General features: G+C 38.6%; 1 protein-coding gene across 1 annotated transcript in view; it reads left to right on the forward strand.

Moving 5' to 3' along the window:
- Window positions 1–23,783, forward strand: part of LOC121467305 — a 41,734-nt gene extending 17,951 nt beyond the window's left edge. The window contains exon 3 of the mRNA XM_041708688.1: window positions 23,416–23,783. Coding sequence (XP_041564622.1) covers window positions 23,416–23,654 — 239 coding nt within the window. The 3' untranslated portion in view covers window positions 23,655–23,783. The remainder of the gene's footprint in view (window positions 1–23,415) is intronic.
- Window positions 23,784–25,789: the final 2,006 nt, after the last annotated feature.

Below are 25,789 nucleotides of genomic sequence, written 5' to 3' on the forward strand. Positions count from 1 at the left end.
CGGCAAAAGTGTCAGATGCATATTTTTGGAGTTAAAACTGCATTCTTTTTATTAAATTCGTTAACAGCGTTTGATGGGATAATAGGCCTTGATCTGTTAACACAGGTGGGGGCAACGCTGGATTTGAAGCAAGATTTAATAGTATATGGGGATGTAGCAGAAAAGTTACGGTATCAGAGCTGCGACAATGTCAATTTTACCCATGTCGATGACATAGTTGTGCCAGACACCGTGCGTAAGGAGTTCAGAAGCGTAATTCTTAACAGAATCAAAGTTTTTTCGAGCCCCAATGAGGCACTGCCTTTTTACACATCGATAGTAGCTACGATTCGCTCAGAAGACAGCCAGCCAATTTATTCAAAATTATACCCTTACCCTATGGGAGTAGCGCACTTCGTGAATAACGAAATTAAGCAATTGCTGAAAGAAGGCATCATTAGGCCATCAAGATTCCCATATAACAGCCCTGTATGGGGTGTAGACAAAAAAGGAACTGATGCCAGTGGCAACAGGAATAAGCGGCTGGTAATTGATTTTCGCAAATTAAATGAGCGAACCATTGCTGATCGCTACCCAATGCCAAGTATCCCCATGATTCTTGCAAATCTGGGAAAGGCCAAGTTTTTCACCACCCGTCTTAAGGTCAGGGTACCATCAAATTTACCTTGCGGAACAGGACCGAGAGAAGACATCCTTTTCAGTTAACGGCGGGAAGTATGAGTATTGTCGTCTACCCTTCGGCTTAAAGAATGCGGGAAGCATCAATAGAAGACGTTTTTAGGGACCAGATAGGAAAAATCTGCTACGTCTATGTGGATGACGTTATCATTTTCTCTGAGAATGAGCTCGATCACGTTAAGCACATAGACACGGTATTAAAATGCCTGTGTGACGCTAACATGCGAGTATCACGCGAGAAGACAAAATTTTTTAAAGAAAGCGTCGAATATTTGGGCTTTATAGTAACTAGGGCAGGCACAAAGTCAGACCCCGAAAAGGTTAGGTGCATACAAGAGTTCCCCGAACCAAAAAATCTCTTTAGCCTTAGATCTTTTTTTGGCCTCGCTAACTATTATAGAAGATTCGTCAAAGATTTCGCATCAATCGCAAGACCATTGACAGACCCGCTTAAAGGCGAAAACGGTACGGTTAGCAAACATGTCTCGAAAAACGTCAAAATTGAATTTAATGAAATACACCGTGGCGCATTCGAGCGCTTGAGAAACATTTTAGCGTCGGAGGATGTAATTCATATGTACCCCGAATTTAAACGGCCTTTTGACCTTACCACTGACGCTTCTGCAAATGGTATTGGTGCTGTTTTATCCCAAGGAGGTAGGCCGATCACTATGATTTACCGAACTCTTAAACAAAGCGAGTCACACTACGCTACTAATGAAAGAGAACTTTTGGCAATCGTGTGGGCGTTGGGGAAATTGCAGAATTTTTTGTACGGCATCAAGGATATAAACATTTTCACCGACCATCAACCGCTTACCTTTGCGGTCTCAGATAGAAACACGAACGCAAAAATTAAGCGATGGAAAGCTTTTATTGATGAGCATAATGCCAAAGTTTTCTATAAGCCAGGAAAGGAAAATTTCGTAGCTGATGCCTTGTCTCGGCAAAACCTGAATGCCTTACAAAATGAGGTTCAATCTGATGCCGCTACTGTACATAGCGAAGTGTCTCAAACCTATACCATCGAGACTATAGATAAGCCGCTCAATTGCTTCAGAAACCAAATAATTCTGGAGGAAGCGCAGTTTCCTTTGAAGCGCACGTTTGTAATCTTTCGACATCACATATATTTCACTCACGATGATGAAGCACTTCAAGAGGCAAAAAAGGTGGTTCAGCCAAACCTCGTAAACGCGATTCGTTGCAATCTGCACATTTTGGCTTATTTTCAGCATGAGCTCGTAAAAACCTTTCCGGGAACAAAATTTTGGTACTGTAAGACAATGGTGACCGATATAACTGACAGGGCCGAACAAAAAGAGATAGTTATAGCCGAACACAGTCGCGCTCATAGAGCGGCACAAGAAAATGTTAAGCAAATTCTTGGCGATTACTATTTCCCAAAAATGGCTAAGCTGGTCACAGAGGTAATAGTGAACTGTAATGTCTGCAATAGAGCCAAATACGACAGACATCCTAAAAAACAGGAGCTAGGTGTAACCCCAATACCATCTTATGCTGGTGAGATTCTCCACATCGATGTGTTTTCTACTGATAAAAAGCTATTTTTGACATGCATCGATAAGTTTTCTAAATTTGCTATTACTCAGCCAATAGTATCTCGGTCAATAACGGATATTAAGATCCCTATTGTTCAGCTTGTAAACGTCTTTCCCAAAACCAAAGTAATCTACTGTGTACTGAAACTATTAGGTCGCTCTTAAAAAATCAGTAATTTTTAGTCTGTCCGTTAAAGGGTGCAAATCTGCTGGTGGCACATAAGAGCGCCGTGCTGCAAGAGACTGGCGAACCACTAATTGCATACTAAGCTATATCGCAAAACGTTTCCACTCGTCGACTGTATGCCGGAGTTTGACCGAATCCTGCATGTATCCAAATAATATCACATCGATTACAATGATGCAGAGAGAGCGGTCCTGATACAAGAAAAACTGGCAAGACACAAAACCAATGAAGGACCGAGAAGATGTGCGAACGATCTGCCTTTCAATATCTTTAAACGATCGGCAATAGCTATCAGCACCGAGATATTTATGTCTTTGTGAAGTGTCTCCATTAACAATATCATTGCACATGACTCGGCATTACGTCTACGCAGCAAGGATGCCCACGAATGAAATAAAAGGTCCTCCAAGCCGTCGAATATAAATACTGACGAAAGTTGACGAGTCATCTAAGAATCAGCTGTGGCTATTGCAGTGGCTCCTGGTCTTCAAAGGCTCAAACCTCCTTTACCCATGAATAAGGAGGCAACGAACTGCAACGGAGATCCAGATGGCCGATAATGGTTGGCATTGCCCGGGACGGTCAAACTTAAGGGGGGAATAGTAAACAAGTTACCCTCGCGCTGAGCTAGCAGGTGAATTGCTGTGATATACTGTCGCTCGCTTCCAATGCGAGAGCAGCATTATCACGTATGCTAAGTCGGGTGGCCGACTACACTTGTTAGCTTATGCTCATTTCTTTATCTCTCTCTCTATCTCTCTTAGCATAATCTCCCTTCATAGCATAGTTTAAGTATACTTATTTTTGTAAGATATCGGTAGGGTATGCAGGCACCAACCGCTCGCAAAACATCGACAAGAATTGATTTAGTTTGAAGTTTTCTCAACCACTGAAGAGCAGTCGGTGTTTCAAGTGACTCGACTGCGATATACCCTGTTCCCATCTCAGTGGACTGATTTCTATAAATTCGAATACATACATATTTGTAAAACATTTTACTGCTACCACTGATTTGAATTTGTAAACAAAAATAAAATGTATGCTGAAATATTAAAAAAATATATTATAACATATAATATTAATATTTATATCATAACCCAATAGTAAATACGCCCATATTCTTAGGGTACCAAGTTTGAAAAGTGGCAAAAGACAAAATATTCTTGATGCGCCGAAATGAAATAAACGCACACATGCTCCCGTGTATGAGAATGCATGATCACGCATACATACAAAGACGAATTCAAGCGCAGGGCAGCCTTCTTCAAAAAGCGCCTCTCTGCGACTGAACGACTGAACTCGTGCAATGAGTGCGCGAGCATAAAAATGAGAATAAGAATGAGAGAGTAAAAAACCCGAACGCACACGAAGTGCATGGACCTGCTGCTGTGAGAACGGTGGACCTTCCGCGGTCCGTTTTTTTGTGTCCAAATGCGTCGTATGAAATGACCAGTCTATATGTTGTATGGTTAGTGGTTACATATAGGTAATCTTTTTTTTTATTTTATTACATAAAATTGAATTTATATTTCGTGCAGTGTATAAGCTATTGAAACAAATTTTTATAATTCCTATTTATTAACGCATACCTTTATCATGTTAAAGCGCTTGCCGATAGGACGTCTTTATCTTAAAGCTTCCATAGGAACAATTGTTAAAAGCTTTTTAAATATCCTTTTTTTTTCTATTTTTTCACCCGTTACTCGAAGGGTGGAAGAGTATGTAACAGGTAGAAGGAAGAGTTCCCGACCCCATAAAATATATATATTCTTGATCAGGATCAATAGCCGAGTCGATCTAGCCATGTCCGTCTGTGCGTGCGTCTGTATGAACGTCGAGATCTCGGAAACTATAAGAGCTAGAGATTTGGGACTTGGCATGCAGACTCTGGTAGTTCCCAGGCAGCACAAGTTTGCGGAGCCACGTCCACTCTAACGCCCACAAATCGTGAATGTATGTACTGTCGCTCTGAAACATGTTAGAAGGTTGGGTTGTTGTTGTGTTCATATCTATATCGTATCGTCATATCTATCGGTACACCCAATTTTCAAAATCGAGCTAATATTTTAGGAATTAAAATTTTGAATTTAAATGTACCAACTTTTATTTATAATTGAATTTATTCATCTTTTTGATTTGCTTTATCTGACCTCTTCAAGAATAGCATCGCAAGAGGGAGCATGATATTCATTGGGTATTTCAGCGTAAGCAACGTGCAAGCTTTCCTTAAAACATTTTTTAAGCTTATTAAAAACAAGTTTTAGTGCAATAAAAGTGCTTAATATTTTAAATAAAGGTATTAATTGCCATTTTACACCAAAAAGTATATGTAGTATGTTTTGTGTAAATAAATATTGTGTTTAGTATATAATTGTGAGCTTTCTTGGCTTGTCTTTTCTGTGTTTGGTTATAGTTTTAGTTGTGATTCTTCGGCACAAACAAATCTTTTTGTATAATATTTTTAAGCCTTTTTCGAATATAATTGCCGAAATGTGCTTAGCAGCTTGCAATTATACGAAAAGGTAACCCAACATTAATTTTTAAAAGAACTAAAAAAATATGTGAAAACCAAAAATGTTATAATTTTTTTTTAATTTTTTCCCGACTGATCCTTTGTAAGCTATAGGATATAGTGTTACGATCTGGCCAATTCTTGTTCTATATATTTGTCGGAGAGTATGTAGTGCAGCATCTCGACGGGTATGACCATGGGTTGTTCTGGTATACTAGATATACTAGATACTAGTTTTGGTAGAATGGGGACTCAGTTTGCGAGCTGAGGCCGAGTGTGGCTTCGTATGCGTTGCTAGGTCTGGTCTCTCTTTTTATTCTTCTGGTTTGTAGCGTGGCGTGAGATAGACACGTGCTTGATCCTTTTCTCTGCGCTGAAGGAGCGTCCTATTGTACCAAACTGGGAACCGGAGACTAAGCGGGCTAAAACTGCTGATCTAAAATGTTATCAGTGTGGAAAACCAGGACATAAAAAGCAAGACTGCAGATCTGGACTAGGATTTCAGTTCTCGTCAACTGAAAAGGAGCGGCGTTCTGGGAAGTCTCATCAGGAAAGGCCAATTGTAACTTGTTACAAATGCCAGGAGCCGGGGCACATTGCCACAAATTATCCCAAAAAAGTGCAGAATACCGGATTGGGAGTAAGATCGGAAGAGAGTGGAGCTGTGCACTATGGTGGAGCCTAAATTGAGTATGCTGGTTAATGGTGAGAGATTTCCAATAACATTTGATCCGGAAGCTAAGTGTTCATTAATTAAAGAAAGTACACTACTACAGAACTTCGAAAATCAAGCTTAATATCAATGTTGATGGTAATTCTTTGGTAGTTTTGTTTCACATAGTACCAGATTGTGGAATCAAAAATAATATTGTCATTGACAGACAAATATTGGTTCAATGTTTTTGGAATATTTTATTTTTTTTTTATTTTTGTATTTGACTGGTTGAATCAACTATAACTGTTCAAAAGCGACCATATAGATTTGGTCCAAGTGAGAGGGCGCTAGTACGTGGCAAAAATAGAGAATTAATTGAGTATAAAGTTATCAGACCTAGTAAATCTCCATTTCTTATTTGTAAATATAAAAAGAATGGTTCAGCAAAACTTTGAGTTGATTATCGGAAATTAAATAAAAATACAGTAGCTGATAAAATTCCATTAGCTCTGATATCAGATAAAGTAGCTAGACTTCGGGGAGCAAATTATTTCACTTCTCTTGTCATGTCTAGTGGATATCATCAGATTCCAATGCACTCGGAACAATTAAATACTGCTTTTGTGACACCTGATCGGAAGAACGATTTTCTATCGATGCCATTTGGATTAAAGAACGCTTTCTCTGCGTTTCAAAGAACGGTTGGAAATTGTTATAGAAATTTAAGTGAAAGATGAATTTTTATTTAACATTTCAAAATCTTTCTTTCTGAAAACAATAGTTCGGTACAATGGTTATGAGGTAAACGCGGCGGAAAATTAAAGCAAAATCGTAATCAATAGAAATATAAATTTTAGTGAAAGATGGATTTTTATTTCAAAATGTTTATTTCTGAAAACTATAGTTCGGTACATTGGTTATGAGGTAAACGCGGCGAAAAATTAAAGCAAATTCGAAATTAATCGCTACATTACGACAGCTCATCGGTTTGATGTCGTATTTTCGCAAATTTTTTCCGAGGTTTTTGTTGAATTTTTGAACCCTTTGTATTTTCTCACATCTGAAAATAATAGCTTGTTTTATAGTGTAGAGCACGAAAAAATTAGCAAAAGAATAATCACTGTATTAACAAACAAGCCAGTGTTGATTATTTTTTATCTTTAGTTTCCAATTGATGCTTTTACTAAGTTAGTTTATTTGTTTTGCACCTTCTTTATTGATGTATATACTTGTAATTAACCCACTGAAATCTACGAGAGTCATTTAAGGTGTGACAACACGTCTAATTGCCGATCAGCGGCGAAGCTTGACTGGTTCAAAGTTTATGCAATTTTGTTCTTATCAATAGATAGATCTACATTTAATTGCCACAGGTGTAAGTCGATTCAACGGTCAAGTTGAAAGGGTTATGAGAACCCTTAAGAATCTGTTGACGGCTGTTGAGACAAGCTCTTTGTCGTGGCAAGAAGCACTAGTGGAGGTACAGCTGGCCCTTAATTTCGCAGTGAATCGTAGTACTAAATGTAGTCCATAAGAACGTTTGATTGGTGAAATGGCTAGGCCTCTGGGGCTAATCCTATAAGCGATACTGAAACTGAAATTGACAAGATATAAGAAAACAAAATTTGACGAAAGCAAGGCTAAGGTAATTAGTGTCAGTGTGGGTGACTTTGTGCTCAAAAACGGAAACAGCAAACGAAATTGGATCCAAAGTTTAGAGGGTCTTTCGCTGAGGCATTGGAGGGAGACAACATGTTTTAAAATTTACGCAAAAAAAAAAAACACGAAAGTTTGAGAAAGTTATCGGATGTGTAAATTTCATAAAGCTTGATGCAAATTTTAAAGAACAAAGTCTGTTAGAAAAGACTTTTGAAACAGAAGAGTGTCGTGAAGCCATGTGATTGGCGATGATCGAAGGTTGCTTTAGAAATGAGGTTAAAGAATTCGTGAAGCCAAGAATTGGGCAATGGACGAGCGATGTGGTTGATGAATTCGTGAAGCCAAGTATTGGGCGATGGACGAGCGATGTGGTTGATGAATTTGTGAAGCCGAGTATTGGGCGATGGACGAGCGATGTGGTTGATGAATTCGTGAAGCCAAGTATTGGGCGATGGACGAGCGATGTGGTTGATGAATTCGTGAAGCCAAGTATTGGGCGATGGACGAGCGATGTGGTTGAAGAATTCGTGAAGCTTAGTGTTGGGCGATGGACGAGCTGAGAGCAAAATAAAATGCGTGAAGCCAATGTGTTTGGCGATTCATGAATATTCTAAAGTTGACTAGTATAATACAAGTTATGTTTAATGGATTATGACTTAATGATTTGTAATGATTAATTTATATTTTGATAATGTTTAAATGATCTTTTTTAGCTGGAAATGTAAATGAAAGAAATGGTTTATAAGAATGGCCGTGTCGGAGAGTATGTAGTGCAGCATCTCGACAGGTATGACTATGGGTTGTGCTGGTATACTAGATACTAGTTTTGGTAGAATGGGGACTCAGCTTGCGAGCTGAGGCCGAGTGTGGCTTCGTATGCGTTGCTAGGTCTGGTCTCTCTTTTTATTCTTCTGGTTTGTAGCGTGGCGTGAGATAGACACGTGCTTGATCCTTTTCTCTGCGCTGAAGGAGCGTCCTATTGTACCAAACTGGGAACCGGAGACTAAGCGGGATAAACTGCGGAACTAAAATGTTATCAGTGTGGAAAACCAGGACATAAAAAGCAAGACTGTAGATCTGGACTAGGATTTCAGTTTTCATCAACTGAAAAGGAGCGGCGTTCTGGGCAGCCTCATCATGGAAGGGCAAATGTAACTTGTTACAAATGCCAGGAGCCGGGGCACATTGCCACAAATTATCCCAAAAAAGTGCAGAATACCGGATTGGAAGTAAGATCGGAAGAGAGTGGAGCTGTGCACTATGGTGGAGCCTAAATTGAGTATACTGGTTAATGGTGAGAGATTTCCAATAACATTTGATCCGGAAGCTAAGTGTTCATTAATTAAAGAAAGTACAGTACTACAGAACTTCGAAAATCAAGCTTAATATCAATGTTGATGGTAATTCTTTGGTAGTTTTGTTTCACATAGTACCAGATTGTTTAATCAAAAATAATATTGTCATTGACAGACAAATATTGGTTCAATGCTTTTGGAATAGTTTTATTTTTTTTTTTGTATTTGACTGGTTGAATCACCTACGACTGTTCAAAAGCGACCATATAGATTTGGTCCAAGTGAGAGGGCGCTAGTACGTGGCAAAAATAGAGAATTAATTGAGTATAAAGTTATCAGACCAAGTAAATCTCCATTTCTTATTTGTAAATATAAAAAGAATGGTTCAGCAAAACTTTGAGTTGATTATCGGAAATTAAATAAAAATACAGTAGCTGATAAAATTCCATTAGCTCTGATATCAGATAAAGTATCTAGACTTCGGGGAGCAAATTTTTTCACTTCTCTTGTCATGTCTAGTGGATATCATCAGATTCCAATGCACTCGGAACAATTAAATACTGCTTTTGTGACACCTGATCGGAAGAACGATTTTCTATCGATGCCATTTGGATTAAAGAACGCTTTCTCTGCGTTTCAAAGAACGGTTGGAAATTGTTATAGAAATTTAAGTGAAAGATGAATCTTTATTTAACATTTCAAAATCTTTCTTTCTGAAAACAATAGTTCGGTACATTGGTTATGAGGTAAACGCGACGGAAAATTAAAGCAAAATCGAAATCAATAGAAATATAAATTTTAGTGAAAGATGGATTTTTATTTCAAAATCTTTCTTTCTGAAAACAATAGTTCGGTACATTGGTTATAAGGTAAACGCGGCGAAAAATTAAAGCAACATCGAAATCAATCGCTACATTACGACAGCTCATCGGTTTGATGTCGTATTTTCGCAAATTTGTTCCGAGGTTTTTGTTAAATTTTTGAACCCTTTGTATTTTCTCACATCTGAAAATAATAGCTTGTTTTAGAGTGTAGAGCACGAAGAAATTAGCAAAAGAATAATCACTGTATTAACAAACAAGCCAGTGTTGATTATTTTTGATCCTTAGTTTCCAATTGATGCTCTTACTAAGTTTGTTTATTTGTTTTGCACCTTCTTTATTGATGCATATACCTGTAATTAACCCACTGAAATCTACGAGAGTTATTTAAGGTGTGACAACACGTCTAATTGCCGATCAGCGGCGAAGCTTGACTGGTTCAAAGTTTATGCAATTTTGTTCTTATCAATAGATAGATCTGCATTTAATTGCCACAGATTTAAGTCGATTCAACGGTCAAGTTGAAAGGGTTATGAGAACCCTTAAGATTCTGTTGACGGCTGTTGAGACAAGCTCTATGTCGTGGCAAGAAGCACTAGTGGAGGTACAGCTGGCCTCAAATTTCGCAGTGAATCGTAGTACTAAATGTAGTCCATTACAACTTTTGATTGGTGAAATGGCTAGGCCTCTGGGGCTAATCCTATAATAGATACTGAAACTGAAATTGACAAGATTTAAGAAAACAAAATTTGACGAAAGCAAGGCAAGGTAATTAGATTCAGTGTGGGTGACATTGTGCTCAAAAACAGTGGGAAACAGCCAACGGAATTGGATTCAAAGTTTAGAGGGTCTTTCGTTGAGGCATTGAAGGGAGACAACATGTTTTAAAATTTACGCAAAAAAAAAAAAACACGAAAGTTTGAGAAAGTTACCGGATGTGTAAATTTCATAGAGCTTGATGCAAATTTTAAAGAACAAAGTCTGTTAGAAAAGACTTTTGAAACAGAAGAGTGTCGTGAAGCCATGTGATTGGCGATGATCGAAGGTTGCTTTAGAAATGAGGTTAAATAATTCGTGAAGCCAAGTATTGGGCAATGGACGAGCGATGTGGTTGATGAATTCGTGAAGCCAAGTATTGGGCGATCGACGAGAGATGTGGTTGAAGAATTCGTGAAGCTTAGTGTTGGGCGATGAACGAGCTGAGAGCATAATAAAATGGGTGAAGCCAATGTATTTGGCGATTGGTGAATATCCAAAAGTTGACTAGTATAAGACAAGTTATGTTTCATATATTTTGACTTAATGATTTGTAATGATTAATTTATAATTTGATAATGTTTAAATGATCTTTTGACTGGAAATGTAAATGAAAGAAATGGTTTATAAGAAAACGTATGAAATATTCTATGAAATTGAGATTACTTGGTTAAGTTTTTCTGAAGTATTCAATAGTATTAGCAATGACAACTTACAAGGGGATGACTTTAATTCTCCGACATAATTATAACATTTTTCTAGATTTTTGGTACAAGTTTCAAAGCGATAGCCCTCTAGAACCATTTATGGCCGCGGCTCCCATACAAGCCCGACCACTGTGCCTTGGTCGGTCACTGTTCTGTCGATGCAAGCAGACTAGAGAGAGAGAGAAAGAGAGAGGGAGAGAGAGAGAGAGAGAGTGAGAGAGGGAGAGAGAGAGAGAGAGAGAGAGAGACAGAGAGAGAGAGAGAGAGTGAGAGAGATGTTAGCGGGTGGGTGGGGGTGCTGCACGCTCTTAGGTGTTGGCTATTCAGTTCCACATATTGCGCCACCTAAACATCGATTGTTTTCTAGGGGAAATACTTAGGTTGAAGTTTGTAGGCTGACTTACGGGTATCTAATAGTCGGGGAACTCGACTATAGCGTTCTTTCTTGTTTTTAAATATTTTATATAGTATTGCAAAGGTTCTTCGAAACTAACGTTTTGTAATTTGAATATTCAAGGTCCATTTCCATTTACGGCAAGAAAATGGATAAATTAAGGTGTATATTTGTCAACTCAAACGTCGATATTGTGTGTATCAGAAACTTTTTTACAGTCAAACTCTAAAGATTTATGATAGTGACCCGAAATACAAATAAATACATTTCCCTAAAAATCTTAAGTAACACGAAAAATAAATCGATATTTTTATGTATCGATATACAAAATTACGTTTTATCGAATTGCGGATTTATTTTTATAATAAAGATTTTCTGATATCTTAAGCAAAGGTTAACGCAGGCCAACAGAAGTTTTGTGCAAGGCCCAACCCCGTATAATTATGATAAACAAGGGTTTTCTATGCATAGTTTCTCAGTACATTTATATTCAATCAGCTCTGGTACAAGAAGTACAACAAAAAGTCGTATAAGTCTTCTATATGATCGTCTTTGTGCATTCCTAAATTACGCTGAAGCGAAGTAATGCACATAGTTTGTGAATCTTCACTGGGAAAAACTTATGAAAAATAATTTTTAAAAATCCAAAACAACGTGAGAAATGTCTCAAATGACAGAAGCAACGCCTTTCTATGTCCAAAAACAAATTCTTGGAAGAAAATATTTTTATTTGATTTTTAAACGATGTGCACAAATTGTAATTTTTCAATTTAGCTGTATGTTTGAAAATTAAAATGCACATTCGCTTTTACTTAAGTAAGGAAGGACATTAATGACCCTATAAAAATGTAAAAAGGCCTTTAATTTGCACAATGCATACCATAATTTGTTGACCATTCTTAAAAATATAACTAAAAAAATTTTTTTTTCTTAATGATGAATTGTGGTCTAGAAATTTTAAAAAATCGAACTTTTTTTCCCATATTTTGAATGTTTAGACTTTAAAAATATGATCCTTAATAGAGTTTTCAAAATTCGAATTATTTTAGGAGATAAAGTCGATTTTGTGACGTGGCGTCCGAGCCATTGAAAATGTTTTCTAAACTTTAAATGCGTTTTCTTGAAACGACTTTTTTTGAGGTGGTTGACATGATATTTCAAGTTCTACTGCACCGTTTTCTTCAAAATTTGGTATATATCTTGCTATTTAAATATTCGAAAAGGGCGTCTAAAATTTAAAAAAAAAATGTCTTGTTTTCAAGTCGACGCTGTTTTGTTATTTTAAATTATTTTTTTTAAGTTATCAACCCGATAATGACATCTCAACTAATGAAGAAGTTGTTTGATTTTTTTTTCCGATCTATACAAAGGTTGAAATTATGTCAACCAGGTCGATTTTTTCGAAGGCTCCTTACACAGGCTTGTCAATATAAAATGTAAAAAAAAAAAAAAACATAAAAAACTGAATAGGAAAAATTTTTCCATTTCCTTTTTATACAACTTAAAAAAATGCCTAAAATTAAGACTTCTAGACTAGAATACCTCGTTAAATTAAAGATAGCCCAAATAGCAGAGCTAATGGGAAACTATGCTTAAAAATGCCTAATTTATCTTAACCAAGTGCCATTAAGGCTGCAAAACGAAAAAAAACAAAATTTTCCGGGCTGTATTTTTTAGATTTTGATTTATTTATTTGTATTGTACTTATATTTAGTGCGCCAGTCACAATAGATGGCAGACAAAAATAACACTTTTAATTAATAGCTAGTTATGCTAAAATTTAAGCTTAAAACATGGTTCACGTTTCTAAGCTGTTATTAAAATATTTGATTTTAGTTTTTGAAGTGTGTCAATAACGCAGATTTGAATTTTGGTACACTCTTAATTGTTTTGTAGAGATGTGCTGATTGTTTTGAGGCGTTGAAGTAGCTCGATCCAATAACGTACAGCGTAGACAAATAATTGATTTTCAAAAACTTAGTGTATATCTATAACATATTAGATTATGCTCTGGTATGACCCCATAAGGCACCCATATTCTTTACCTACCTTTTGTGAGATTGTTTCACTCCATTTCAAACTTGTATTAAAAGTTAATCCTACGTTGCTCACTTTGTCTAAAAAGCCAATAGTTGAATTTCTAATCTTTAGTGGCGCTATTACGCTCGTGTCTACCTCAGTTTTATGTATTACGACGCGTTAGTTTTACTAGAGCTTAGCTCAATTTTTCCTTGACCAATTATTTAACATAGTTAGCTCATTATTGACTACAGAAACTCATTCATCAACTTTACAATAAATGAGATACATACTTTTGAACATCGTCTGCATGCATACGGACTTTACACGAAGATATTACACAAAGAATTCGATAAACATACGTGGTGAACAACAATGGTCCTAGCACTGAACCCTGTGTGACACGCCTTGTCATCACTTGGAAGGATGAGCTCTCCGTCTGCGTATTGAACTCAATAGTTTTGATGATTTGGTGATTAACGGTGTCAAAAGCTTTGCTTTGATCCAGCAGTGTCAGTTATGTTACATTTCCTTTGTCTAGATTTCCAGTCGTACAGCTCCTCGATTTTCTAAATCCAGTCTGAGCTTTGTTTAAATAATTTTACAATTCAATATACTTATTTATTTATTATTATTATTATTTATTCAACTTAAGGCTTGCCGCCTGCAGCTTTGCTCGAGAGTGCGAGCAAATCTCCAACGTGTACTTACGCGCCTAAAAAACTGAGGTAGGCTATATTGATGACAGACATTCCAATATCTTAGTTCCATTATCTTTTGGATTCGGATTCGTTTCCAGTAACGCAAACTCTTCTGTGTTCACGGGCTCAGTGCTTACTGACACCTTAACGAAAACAAAAGCTCGGCGGTTAAAAACAACTGAGAGAAGATATCGCTTTTTCAAGCCCATTGCTTGCTTAAAAATGTAGTGTGATCGAGTGAGTTTGCTCATTTACGTAATATGGGACCGTAATATATCAAAGCCCAACTGAAGTAGACTCAGCTGTTTCTTATTTTCACGGCGAAGTTGTCCAATTCGTGCAACTCAGAAGCAATTTCCGCGTTTGCTCGGGCCGCCTTCCTTGCCTGCAGTTAAGTTCAGGAACTCTCTCAACATCACCCTCCAGCTGCAACGGAACTTACAAACCCAGTTGCTCGCGGTACACTTCTGGCCACATATACAGATGCCACTGCATTTCTGGCAGCTGTTAGCATAACTTCGTCTTCCTCCCGGCGTGTCCAGACATTCTAAAATGAATTCGAGTGTTGCACTAAACGTCGACAATAGGCATCATGCCCTATTTGTTACGGGAGCGACCTATCCCTTCAGACAAAAGTGCGGCTCTTTAAGGCCATTTTCCTCCCGACGTTAAGCCCTAGAGTTACTTGCTTTGGCAACCCTAAAAAGGGTGCAAGCGTGCATTATAAAGGCTCCATGATTTTTCATCTTGACAACGCTCGTCTTCATATTGCAAAACCGGTTAAAAAACTATTTTGAATACAATGGTTGGAAAAATTTACCTCTAGACATTGCCTTTTCTGGTTATCAGTGTTGGGGTGTACCTAGATACTTGTACCAAGGCTTGTACCTGGGTACACTTTTTGGTACCTTATACCTGGGTAAACAAATATCGGACTTCTTTTTACCTTACCTAGGTAAAGATTTTTATTTACTGAAATATTTTTATTCAATTTTGTTTTCAAATTCCAAATACCACTAAATTATATTTCGTATTCTATTCTCCAATATGTAAATAGAAAATAAATAATTTCACTGCAAATTCAAGAAAAGTTAATTCCACCGCACAAGCAAGATAGTAGATGTTTCTTGTTACATGTTTCTGCTACAACATATACACAATATCACAATTCCTCTGCAACTTCGTGAAGAACAAAACGATTAAATTAAAAATAAAAATTGTGTTAAAAAATTATTTTTTCAACTAATCTTACCTACATAATAAATTGTGTACCTTTTACCTTACCTAAGTACTTATTTTCACAAATACCTTGCAACTTACCTAGATCCCAAAAACTAGTATCTTTCCCAGCACTGACCCTGATCAACCCTAAGAAAAACGTAATTTATTTTAATGAAGTGCCAAAGAATAATACGGTGAAATCGGTTCAAATTAGATGTTTTCAGGATATTTGGCGCAGCTATTGACATCAATTTTTCCAAATATTATTTATGTACGCATACCTAGATCAATGCAAAAGCGGTTGCCGATCGGACGTCTATATCTTATATACATAGGAATAATTGTTAAAAGCTCTGAAAATATCCGTTTTTCTATTGTTTATACCCTTGCAGAAGGTATTATAATTTCAGTCAGAAGTTTGCAACGCAATGAAGGGAACATATCCGACCCTATAAAGTATATATATTCCTGATCAGCATCACTAGCCGAGTCGATCTAGCCATGTCCGTCTGTCCGTCCGTCTGTCCGTCCGTTTCTACGCAAACTAGTCTCTCAGTTTTCAAGCTAACTGCATGAAACTTTCCCAAATTTCCCAAACTTTCTTTCTATTGCAGGTAGTATATAAGTCGGATCGAGCCAGATCGGACGACTATAGCATATAGCTACAATTGAAACAATCGGAAAAATAAATAAAAAAAATATAACTTTGATATTTTTTAATTTTTTATTTTAGTTTTTCGAGATATAGTAATGGTTAAATATTTCAGAATTTCTTTTTAAATTTCATCAAAATCGGACGACTATAGCATATAGCTCCCATAGGAACAATAGTATAGCTGCCATGGAACTATCGAATAATTAAGCTGCAAATCATATATATATACAAGTAAATCATATACGCAAGTAAATCATAATTTTAATGTTTTCAAAAGTATTTAATTCTTGCAATAGCTGCAAGGGTATATGAACTTCGGCTTGCCGAAGTTTGCTTTCTTTCTTGTTTTTATAAAATTTTTACAGTTTAAAAGCTATTGACAACAAAGTATGCAAATCTGATTTGTTTATATATACCTTGCTCAGAGTAAACGTTCTTGCCAATCCGAGAACTATATACTACATAAAAATTAAATTGGTTACATATTAATCTTTTTTTTATGTTATAACATAAAATTTAATTTATATTTCGTGCAGTGTATAAGCTATTGAAATCAGTTTTTACAAGTCTTATTTATTAACGCATACTGTTTGCGCACTCAGCGCTTGTATGTAAATCACTAGTTGTAGGGCGAGAGCGGGAGCCAAAAAAGCTTTCGTCTGTTCGCTCTTGCGAATTCGCCCCGTCTCTCGCCACCGTAGCATAAGTTAGGTTCTAAGAGAAATTATTGAAATATAATTGTTAGTGATCCATCGAACATCATCGTAGCCACTCCTTTTCGTCGCGCTCTCGACATAGTTTCACAATTTTTCGCAAATTAAAATCGCCAGAACTACTGCGTTCACAAAGTTTTTCGCGTTGTTAATACAAAATAGTATTAAATTTTCATGGTGACCCCGACGTGATTAGCAGTAGAGTTCGCGAGTTTTAATTTTTTTTTTTTTTGGTGAAAAACTATAAACAATACCAACAAAAACCAATTTATTCGTGTCGGTTCGGCCAATAAATTAAATTCAATAATTTCGTCGCTGGAAATTTTCTGCCGTTCTTGAAGTTGCGCCTGACGTTTCGGCAATTTTAATTGCTCAATTTGCTGCTGCCGCCAAATGGAAGACAAAAAGGAAGTTGCAATTATCAAGTCGGCCATCCAGGTATAGAGTGCCAAAAGTTGAAAGTTAATCTGTGGCGTTTTGTCAATTGTGTTTTGGCCCATCTTTCAACTTTTTGCATTCGTGTAAAAATCGGTAGATAGTGAGCATTCTAACCAAGAAATAAAAATTTGCATGTACTAACAACCAAAATTCTACAATAAGCATAATATATTTCGAATTATATGTGAATCGCTTTGGCGAAAGAACAAGCAATAAAATACTCGTCGTCGACCCAATTAGTGCGAACTTAATTCCCCCAACTTTCGTCGTAGTGAGCACCAATTTAGGGTATAAATAAAAATAGCTGGAAAAAAGTGCAAATTGTGAAAATTGTAGCTCTCAGAAAATTAGCGGCAATAACTTTCGCTGCAGTTTGTCCAAACATTTCCCGCGCTTTTCAGAATTCTCCCGCGCTTTTCCAATTTTTCCGCGCTTTTCATAATTTTGCGCGCATTTTTGCGTCGGGCTTATATATTCGTTGCCCTTAGTTATCGGTCAGTGTATCATTCTCCGTTAGCATCTGCATAGGAAGAGCCGCTAGCCGCGTACACATACACACGCACACCGACACCGCTGCCGCTATTTCGAGTTATCTTTTGTCGTTTTCGTTCTCGATCGCTGCAGCAGTGCAATTTTCGGTCTGCCTAAACGTTTGTTCGTTTTTTCGGTACGCTTGAGCTTGAGCGGTAGCTCCCCTACAGTGCGTGCGTGCGGCATATACTGTCGCAGGGTTTATATAAAAAATATAAAAACCCTATTTAGATTTTTCGCTGTAATTCTCTCGGCACTTAGCTCCTTTACACCGTGTGCGATCGGTATAGTACTCGTTGATTTTTTATTTTATTATTTAACAAAAAAAAAAAAAAATAATTTAATAAAAATAAATATTTAACACCTCTTCGATACCAACCAAATAAATACAAATAAACGCAATGGCAACTAAGGATATCGAAGAGCTTAAACATCAACGAGATGTCTGCATGAAAAGTATTAACCGAACTTATCGCCACTTAAAAGAAGCTAAATTATCTATAAATCCGGTCGAGCTTGAGTGTCGATTAGAGATTCTAAATACGCACATTGAAAATGCTTCACTTTTGCAAAACCAAATAGAAGTGAAAGATACAAAAGATGTATACCGCGAAGAGCTGGAAGAGAGGGCCGTAATGACAAAGTCATTGCTGATTTCAATTTTAAATAAGTCCAAACAAAATAATATCGAGAAATCCGCTCCGCCAGCAAATCGCCCGCCTCAATGCCGTCTGCCGAGCGTTGCTCTCCCAACTTTTAGCGGAAAACACTCCGAATTTAAAAATTTTATAAGCCTTTTCGAAACTTTCGTTGACAAAGATGACACTTTACACGATATTGAAAAATTCAATCATTTAATTTCGTGTTTAGCTGGAGACGCTTTAGGAACAGTTAGGGCCTTCCAAGTTACTGCGGAAAATTATCCCAAAGCCCTTGCTAGCCTGAAGCGGGTGTACGATAATGATTGTCTTATTTTTTTTGACAACATATCGACACTTTTTAATTTGCAAAAAATTTCCCAGCCTTCAGCTACAGCCTTGAGAACCCTCATCGACACGGTCACAGCCTTGTATGACTCATTGCTGTCTATTGGGGATGATAGACGCATTACTAATGCCATTTTAATACATCTGGTAATGAGCAAGGACGATGCAGGAACTAAAAGAAAATGGGAAGAACAGTTAGATTATACTTCGCTTCCACTTTGGAGCGAATGTGAGGCGGCCCTCAACAGGCGTTACCAACACATGGTAGCAGAAGAGGCTTCCAAGCCTAAAACTGTTCCGCAGGCCCAATCTAACCCTAAGAAGTATGGAAATAGGAGTTTTTCGTTTGTCGCTGCCAGGAACGACTCTGTTCAATGCATGTATTGCAACTCAGCTGAACATCAGATTGGAAACTGCGCTTCCTTCGCAGCCCTGACAGTTCAGCAAAGATTCGATTTCGCTAAAAGAGCACCCTTATGCATTAACTGTTTAAGAAAGGGTCACACTGTCAAAAAATGCAAATCGAACAGATGTAGAGTGTGCAATTCCTCACATCACACTTTGCTACATATATATGCCCCAAACACTAATCTCGCGTTGCCACCTCCTTCTCAGCCCACGCTCATGCAGGAGTCTCCATCCACTTCGCATGTTTTGCATACGAATGCATCGGATCGAGTCATTCTTGCAACTGCTGTTGTGAGCGTCCAAACAAAAAGCGGCGAGTTTGTATTAGCTCGAGCCTTGCTCGACTCTGGTTCACAATTAAACTTTGTAACCGACGAGCTCGCTCAGAGGCTCAAAATTACAAGAGAGGACGTGTGCATGAGCTTGCGAGGCATTGGTGGAACTAATGCCCAAGCCACAAAAAAAATACACACGATTGTGAAGTCGCGAGTAGGGAACAGCCAATTGTCGTCCGATTTTTGGTTTATGAAAAATATTTCTGGTTATCATCCGGATCAAGCGGTGAACACCAGCGGGTGGAGGGTGCCTGAAAATATTCAGTTGGCAGATCCATTCTTCTTCAAGCCCCAAAAAATAGATATGCTTATCGGCGCTGAAACATTCTTTGAACTTTTATCGATTGGCCAGATAAAGCAGGGCCCTGAATTCCCCATCCTACAAAAGACAGTTCTCGGCTGGATAGTGTCAGGCAGATGTGCCTCTGAAAATAATAAAAACGCTGAAAAAATGGTACATCTCAGCTGCCAGGAGGAAGCGTTGGAGTCAATTGACACAACCCTGCAGAAATTTTGGTCTGTGGAGGACTTGCCGCCCAAGGCTAAAGTCCATACTCCTGAGCAACAACTCTGTCAACAACACTTTGAGAAAAATACTCAAAGATTGTCGTCCGGTAGATTTTCGGTTCGTTTGCCGTTTAAATCTGACCCAAATACTCTTGGTTCGTCATACGAAGTTGCGAAACGTAGATTTTTGTCGCTAGAAAGGAAATTGTCAAAGGACCCTTCGCTGAAGAAGATGTATATTGAATTCATGGAGGAATATGTTTCACTGGGCCACATGTCTTCCACCAATGACAAAATTCCGAATACTCCGCACTATTTCATTCCGCACCAATGCGTTTTACGGCCACAAAGTACTTCAACTAAGTTGAGAGTAGTTTTCGATGCATCGAGCCGTACTTCTACGCAGGTAGCGTTGAATGACATCTTGATGGTAGGCCCAACTATTCAAGAGGAGCTGTACTAGACTCTGCTTCGGTTTAGATTGCATAAGTTTGCCCTTGCGGCCGACGTCAAAAAGATGTATCGCCAAGTGATGGTGGACGAAGCTGATCGTAACTTCCAGCTCATAGTATGGAGACGAGATCCTTCTGAGTCCCTGAAAATCTTTAAGTTGAACACCGTTACATATGAAACTTCGCCAGCACCCTTTTTGGCGATTCGGTGTTTAATGCGGCTAGGAGAGATGGCGCAAGCAACTCATCCAAAAGCCGCAAAGGTTATTCAGAATGATTTTTATGTTGACGATTTGTTGACTGGCGCCGGATGCGTTGAGGACCTGCAAAGCCTTCGAGACGAAGTTTCTCAGGTCTTGCAAGAGGCAGGCTTTGAATTGGCAAAGTGGTTTTCAAACTGCCCAGAGTTATCCGCATCTGATAGCGCTGTAATGCCACTTATGGCAGACTCAGACGTAACCAAGACCCTTGGCGTGGTTTGGTTACCGGTTAAAGATTACTTTCAATTTCGGTTGGATGACTCTTTCCTGGATCTTCGCGCGACAAAACGAAATATTTTGTGACTGCTCGACTTTTCGACCCACTTGGCCTCTTGTGTCCTTTGGTCACAAAGGCAAAGATGTTGTTGCAGGAACTGTGGCTTCGAAAATTAGATTGGGACGAGTCGCTACCGATGCAGTTGCTCACGTCGTGGGAGACGTTTAAAGCGACGCTTCTGCAGCTGCCTAAAATTAAGGTATCGCGATTCGTCAACACAGATCCACAAGTCCCGATTCAAATACATGGTTTCGCTGACGCTTCCATGCGAGCGTATGGAGCGTGCATCTACGTTCGTACTCAAACTGCTGAAGGTTTGAAAGTGTCTTTATTGACCGCCAAATCGAAAGTAGCTCCCCTCAAGACGAAAACTTTGCCTCGCCTTGAGCTGTGTGCAGCTCACCTTTTAGCAGATCTCTATAATCGTGTCAGGCCATTGCTAAATTCTCCCATTGAGAATGTTTTCCTGTGGACAGACTCCGAGATCACTTTACACTGGATTAAAACCCATCCCTCGTCGTTGTCGGTTTTTGTTTCGAACCGGGTTGCAGAAATTCAGGAGTGGTCGGAGAAAGCAATTTGGAGACACGTTCCCACGAAAGTCAACCCAGCAGATATAGTGTCCCGAGGATGTGACGTAGAGGAGCTTACAACGTCCATTTGGTTCGGTGGGCCTTCGTTCTTGCTAGACTCAGAAAATAATTGGCCTGTAAATAAACATTTCGAACTGCAGGCTGATGTAATGTCGATGGAGCTACGCAAATCGGCAATAGCTCTCGTAGTCAGCCCAGAGCCAAATTATGTGCTTCAGAAAATAGAGTCCTTTTCGTCGCACCTGAAGCTTCTGAGAGTTTTCGTGTGGGTTTTTCGTTTTATTCAAAGGTGCAGAAAGGTGTCGAAGCCCTTTGAAAAAAGTATTTCGCCAAGAGAACTGGATTTCGCTTTTGATAAAATTGTCGAAGTTGTCCAATTTCACGAGTTCAGGGACGACATAAGCAAAATTCGGAAGAATAAACCGGTAGCAACGAATATTCAAAAGTTAAACCCTTTTTTTCAGGAAAATAAATTGGATTGGTGCTCCTCGACATTGCTACGAGTTGGGGGTCGGTTATTGAATGCTCCTATCCCGTACGAAGCCAAATTCCCGTTGTTGCTGTTAAAAGCTCACAGTTCGTCAGATCCTATGTGTCATACCTGCACGTTACGAACTGTCACGCTGGCCCACGAGCTCTCGTAAGTCGTCTGCGCGAGAAAATCTGGCTAGTTAATGCTCAAGAAGTCTGCCGACGAACAGTTCGGTCGTGCATGCGCTGCTTTCGCTGTAAGCCGCAACTTTTGACGCAAATTATTTGAAACTTGCCAGCAGATAGACTTCGAGCTCTCCGCCCGTTCAATATTTGTGGCGTTGATTTTTGTGGTCCCTTCAGCACAACGTATCGTATCCGTACAAGTCGTACGTGGCCTTGTTCGTCTGTTTTGCGTCCAAAGCGGTCCACTTAGAATTAGTGTCTGACCTAACCACTGATGCGTTCTTGTTGGCATTTCAAAGGTTCGTGAGTCGTCGCGGGATTCCGGAGAAGGTGTGGTGCGACAACGCCACCAATTTCGTCGGCGCACATGAGAGAGTTCCGAGCCCGTCTGGAGGAGCAGGGGGGCGGTATCGAAACATTCGCATCAAAAAAAGGATGCGAGTTTGCGTTCATACCGCCCAGAGCACCGCACTTCGGCGGACTATGGGAGGCAGGTGTGAAGTCTGCAAAGCACCTGTTCCTTCGGACGGTAGGCCAAGACCTCTTGACCGCGGAGGAGCTCGGAACTCTGCTCACCAGCGTGGAGGCCGTGCTCAACTCCAGGCCCCTCGGCGCTCTAAGCAGCGACCCGATCGACGGCGAGGCCCTGACCCCCGGGCACCTGCTCATCGGCGGCCCTCTTCTCAGCCTGACCTGCTTGCGACGATGGCGAGGTGTCTCGTCTCTCAGGCACAGGTTTTGGCAGCGATGGTCCCGGGAGTACATCTCCAGCCTCCAACAGCGGTCCAAGTGGCACCAGGGGGAGCCCAACCTCGTCGTGGGAGCGCTCGTCGTCGTCGCAGAAGACAATCTTCCGCCCCAGCAGTGGAGGATCGGACGAGTGGTAGCGGTGCACGCCGGCGCCGATAGCAAGGTTCGCGTGGCGGACGTCAGGACGCAGGACGGCGAATATCGGTGAGCTGTTCACCGACTGGCCCTGTTGCCCGTTCTGGGCTGAAGGACGTCGTCCCTTCAGAGGGGGCGGTGTTTGCGCACTCAGCGCTTGTATGTAAATCACTAGTTTTAGGGCGGGAGCGGGAGCCAATAAAGCTTTCGTCTGTTCGCTCTTGCGAATTCGCCCCGTCTCTCGCCACCGTAGCATAAGTTAGGTTCTAAGAGAAATTATTGAAATATAATTGTTAGTGATCCATCGAACATCATCGTAGCCACTCCTTTTCGTCGCGCTTTCGACATAGTTTCACAATTTTTCGCAAATTAAAATCGCCAGAACTACTGCGTTCACAAAGTTTTTCGCGTTGTTAATACAAAATAGTATTAAATTTTCACATACCTTTATCATGTTAAAGCGCTTGCCGATAGGACGTTTATATCTTAAAGCTTCCATAGGAACAATTGTGAAAAGCTTTTTAAATATCCTTTTTTTTCTATTTTTTCAGCCGTTAATCGAAGGGTGGAAGAGTATGTAACAGGTAGAAATAAGTGTTCCCGACCCCATAAAAAATATATATTCTTGATCAGGATCAATAGCCGAGTCGATCTAGCCGTGTCCGTCTGTGCGTCCGTCTGTATGAACGTCGAGATCTCGGAAACTATAAGAGCTAGTGATTTGGGACTTGGCATGCAGACTCTGGTAGTTCCCAGGCAGCACAAGTTTGCGGAGCCACGTCCACTCTAACGCCCACAAATCGTGAAAGTATGTACTGTCGCTCTAAAACCTGTTAGAACAACCTTCTAAGTTGTTGTTGTGTTTGCGTTTCGGTCATATCTATCGGTAAACCCAATTTTTAAAATCGAGCTAATATTTTAGGAGTTAAAATTTTGAATTAAAATGTACCAACTTTTATTTATAATTCATCTTTTCATCTTCATCTTTTTGTTTTGCTCTATCTGACCTCTTCAAGAATAACATCGCAAGAGAGAGCATGATATTCATTGGGTATTTCAGCGTAAGCAACGTGCAAGCTTTCCTTACAACATTTTTTAAGCTTATTAAAAACAAGTTTTAGTGCAATAAAAGTGCTTAATATTTTAAATAAAGGTATTAATTTCCATTTTACAACAAAAAGTATATGTAGTATGTTTTGTGTTTTGTGTAAATCAATATTGTGTTTAGTATATAATTGTGAGCTTTCTTGGTTTGTCTTTTCTATGTTTGGTTATAGTTTTAGTTGTGATGGCATTCTTCGGCTCAAACAAATCTTTTTGTATAATATTCTTAAGCATTTTACGGACATAAGTGCCGAAATGTGCTTAGCAGCTTGCAATTATACGAAAAGGTAACCCAACATCAATCTTTAAAAGAATTAAAAAAATATGTGAAAACCAAAAACGTTAAAATTTTTTTTTCATTTTTCCCGATTGATCCTATGAAAGCTATAGGATATAGTGTTACGATCTGACCAATTCTTGTTCTATATATTTATAACATTTTTCTAGATTTTTGGTACAAGTTTCAAAGCGATAGCCCTCTAGAACCATTTATGGCCGCGGCTCCCATACAAGCCCGACCACTGTGCACTGGTCGGTCGCTGTTTGTCGATGCAAGCAGACTAGAGAGAGAGAAAGAGAGAGAGAGAGAGAGAGAATTACAGAAGTGTTAGCGGGTGGGTGGGGGTGCTGCACGCTCTTAGCTGTTGGCTATTCAGTTCCACATATTGCGCCACCTAAACATCGATTGTTTTCTAGGGGAAATACTTAGGCTGACTTACGGGTATCTAATAGTCGGGGAACTCGACTATAGCGTTCTTTCTTGTTTTTAAATATTTTATATAGTATTGCAAAGGTTCTTCGAAACTAACGATTTGTAATTTGAATATTCAAGGTCCATTTCCATTTACGGCAAGAAAATGGATAAATTAAGGTGTATATTTGTCAACTCAAACGTCGATATTGTGTGTATCAGAAACTTTTTTACAGTCAAACTCTAAAGATTTATGATAGTGACCCGAAATACAAATAAATACATTTCCCTAAAAATCTTAAGTAACACGAAAAATAAATCGATATTTTTATGTATCGATATACAAAATTACGTTTTATCGAATTGCGGATTTATTTTTATAATAAAGATTTTCTGATATCTTAAGCAAAGGTTAACGCAGGCCAACAGAAGTTTTGTGCAAGGCCCAACCCCGTATAATTATGATAAACAAGGGTTTTCTATGCATAGTTTCTCAGTACATTTATATTCAATCAGCTCTGGTACAAGAAGTACAACAAAAAGTCGTATAAGTCTTCTATATGATCGTCTTTGTGCATTCCTAAATTACGCTGAAGCGAAGTAATGCACATAGTTTGTGAATCTTCACTGGGAAAAACTTATGAAAAATAATTTTTAAAAATCCAAAACAACGTGAGAAATGTCTCAAATGACAGAAGCAACGCCTTTCTATGTCCAAAAACAAATTCTTGGAAGAAAATATTTTTATTTGATTTTTAAACGATGTGCACAAATTGTAATTTTTCAATTTAGCTGTATGTTTGAAAATTAAAATGCACATATATTCGCTTTTACTTAAGTAAGGAAGGACATTAATGACCCTATAAAAATGTAAAAAGGCCTTTAATTTGCACAATGCATACCATAATTTGTTGACCATTCTTAAAAATATAACTAAAAAAATTTTTTTTTCTTAATGATGAATTGTGGTCTAGAAATTTTAAAAAATCGAACTTTTTTTCCCATATTTTAAATGTTTTAGACTTTAAAAATATGATCCTTAATAGAGTTTTCAAAATTCGAATTATTTTAGGAGTTAAAGTCTATTTTGTGACGTGGCGTCCGAGCCATTGAAAATGTTTTCTAAACTT

The sequence above is a fragment of the Drosophila elegans genome, unplaced genomic scaffold, assembly GCF_018152505.1.
Source record: "Drosophila elegans isolate 14027-0461.03 unplaced genomic scaffold, ASM1815250v1 contig_368, whole genome shotgun sequence".
NCBI lineage: Eukaryota > Metazoa > Arthropoda > Insecta > Diptera > Drosophilidae > Drosophila > Drosophila elegans.